The sequence below is a fragment of the Momordica charantia genome (genome assembly GCF_013281855.1).
Source record: "Momordica charantia cultivar OHB3-1 chromosome 5 unlocalized genomic scaffold, Mcharantia_2.0 BLBB01000005.1, whole genome shotgun sequence".
In the NCBI taxonomy this organism is placed as follows: Eukaryota; Viridiplantae; Streptophyta; class Magnoliopsida; order Cucurbitales; family Cucurbitaceae; genus Momordica; species Momordica charantia.
In genome coordinates this window covers 6,914,610-6,917,521 of record NW_028275163.1, presented here as the reverse complement: position 1 = coordinate 6,917,521, position 2,912 = coordinate 6,914,610, and the positions used below count along the sequence as shown (strand labels likewise).

The 2,912-nt window shown below is 33.1% G+C and overlaps 1 protein-coding gene across 1 annotated transcript; it reads right to left on the bottom strand.

Moving 5' to 3' along the window:
• Positions 1–612: 612 nt before the first annotated feature.
• On the bottom strand, positions 613–2,097 carry LOC111014628 (Calcium-binding EF-hand family protein). The gene has a single exon (XM_022289419.2). The coding sequence runs from the start codon at positions 1,700–1,702 to the stop codon at positions 1,250–1,252; it is 453 nt and encodes a 150-aa protein (XP_022145111.1). The 5' UTR covers positions 1,703–2,097; the 3' UTR covers positions 613–1,249.
• Positions 2,098–2,912: the final 815 nt, after the last annotated feature.

The window sequence follows — 2,912 nt, the reverse complement described above, 5'->3', positions numbered from 1 at the left end:
TTCCCTAAAAAAATGGAAAAAAAAAAAGTTTGTGACAAACACTAATTTGGAGTCATTTTAAAAACAACTCGAAACCGAATAACTATGGTAAAGAATAAAACCAACATTTACTTTGAAATTTTGTTGCAAAGGCATTTACTTTGAATTTATATTTAATTTAAATATTATCGATTCATATTACATATTTGTAGAAGAATCAATCACTGTACATAACAAAAATTAAAAAATTAATAATTTTCTCTAACATTTACATCTTCCAGTAGATAAACTAATTATCCTAAAAATAAATAATCATTTTACTCCTCCAATTTGTATTTAGATCCAATTTAATTTTTGTCATTTAAAAAGTTTTGATTTAAGAAGTTCCAATTTCTTCTTTATTATAATAAAATATGGAATTGGAACTTCGTACCTAATGACTTTTGATATGAAATAATACCTCAACAACTAATTGAGATAGATGCAGATTTTACTAAAAGAAAAAAAAAATTCAATTTCTGTTAATTATTATCTTCCAAAACTTCCCACAAAATTATTTTTTTAAGAACTAAATTACAATCAAACATAACCTCTAATTGTCCCAAAAAAGAGAGCAATATGGAAAGGAAGACATGAACAAAACAAATTCATTAAAAGAGGGAAAGAAACACAAAAACAATCTTACTGAGTTGGAATGCAATTAAAAAAAAAAAAAAGAAAAAAAGAGAGAGAAAAAAAGAAAAGAAGAAGCACAATAATAATCTGTTGGTGACCCGACCCGAGAACCCACAAATGTTTCACTATGCCTTTCTTCTTCCTTCTTCCCCAACAACGACAAATTTCAAAATTACATGGACTATTCATTCAATTTTTCACCTACATCATCATGATCATAATTTCAATTAAAAAAAAATGAAAAATACATTTGTATAATATATAAATTCCAATACGTGTGAAAAGCTCATTGGCTCCAATTCCAACCAATGCCACATCGACACGTGTGATTGAGTGCACAAATAATCCATGCAACCTGTGTAGTAATGACCCATCTTTCTCCTTCCTTCTTCTCCTTCTTCTCCTTCTTCTTCATCATCATCTTCAATCTCCAAGGTTTTATGTACAGACTCTAATGGAAAAACAATCCTCTCTCTTACCTTTTTTTTGGTTTTTTTTCTTTTTGGAATTTTCAGTTTCTTGATCTCCTTCCTCTCACCTCTGTCTGTGCGAATGTGTGAAGTGTGAAGTGTGTGTGTGATTAAGCGAGAAAAGATCAACCTAATGCACTAAACCCACCTCCCTTCATCATTTGCTTGAACTCTTTGTAATTCACCATTCCATCTCCATCCACATCCACCTTCATGATCATCTTCTTGCAATCCTCTACAGTTCTACCTTGCTTAAGCCCCAAGGAAGCTAATACTGACCTCAATTCCTCGACGGTGATGAATCCGTCTCCGTTCTGGTCGAACACGTTGAAGGCTTCTCTCATGTCTTCCTCCTCGTCGCGCTCGTCCATAATCGACTGGTACAGCTCCCCGAACTCGTCAATGTCCACGCATCCGTCACAGTTCACGTCGATTTTCTCGATCATTTGAGTCAGATCTTTGTCCGGGATAAAGATCCCCAAATTCTCCAACGAATCGCTTAATTCCTTCTTCGTGATCCGCCCGTCGCCGTTGCGATCGAACATCTGGAACACTCTTCTCAGTTCCGTCGGGTCCATCGATCGATCGAATTCGAGATGCGTGAAGAGTCGGTGGTGGAGATCGGCCGGCGACTGGATGATGATGATGCGTAGAGAGGAAGGGGAGAGAGGAAGGGGAAGGGAATGGAGGATTATTGTTTCTTCTCTCTGTTTTTTTCTTTTTCTTTCTTTCTCGGAAACCGAACAGAGGAGGAATTAATGCGGCAGGGGAGATTGTGAAAACCGGAAAATCCTGGGGAAAATGGCTGGCATCCGAAGGAAAAAATGGGGGAAACGGAAATGTATGTGGTGGAGCCTGTTTGGTTGCCGAGAAAATTCGGGAGAGAAAATCGGGTTTACACAGAGAGGTGAGGGAGGAAGATGAACCAACGGTTTCAATGGCGGAGCCCTTTTTCAAGGGGTTGCAAATTGCGATTCCTTCACGCGTAATTGGGGGATTTTTCTTTTTCTTTCTAAAAAAAGGAAAATACAATTTCTTTTTTTCTTTTTTCTTTTTTTACGCTTTTTTGCCAAAAACGCGTACTCATTATTATCGTTTGGTTTGGTGGGTGGCTTTGTCGATTAATTTAGAAACTTACTTGATTTTTCACTTTAATAATGAGGTTTATTTATTCCAAACCTAGTTTTCTAAATATAATTGTACTTCGAAGTAAAAAAAAAAAGAAAATAATAATAATAATAATAATTGTACTTCCCATTTATAAACAATCTGGGTGAATTTGGTAGGAGTATTTTAAGGATTTTTTTAGTTCAAGATTCAGTGGGATTTTTTAAAAAAAGATAAATATCTTAACTAATTGAGTTATCATTCTGTTACAAGTATTTTAAGTTTAATGGTTGAATAATTAGTAAAATATTGAAAAAAAAAAGTTATTAATGTTTTGACTCGGTTAACTATTTTTATCCATTTTCTCTTATAAATTTCACCTTCTTCCATAATTATCTTTATATACTTTTCATAACTTCTTTAATTCTCTCATTATTGCTTTCTATATCACAACTAATCTCTTACACTATATAAAATAAATATAATATGTATTTATAAAAATATCATCACTTATATTTTTTTCAAAAATGTCAGAAAATGACTTTTAGTTGATCTCGTGTGATGGTATAATTTACGATTTATATCATTTTGTAAAATTTTAAACCTAACACCCTGCATGGATAAATATATATTCTTTTTATGATATTTTTATAGTTCTCTTGAAGTTAAACTTTCATCTCG

Coding starts and splice junctions, on each gene's coding strand:
- LOC111014628 (XM_022289419.2), bottom strand. CDS start 1,702: ATGGACCCGACGGAACTGAGAAGAGTGTTCCAGATGTTCGATCGCAAC.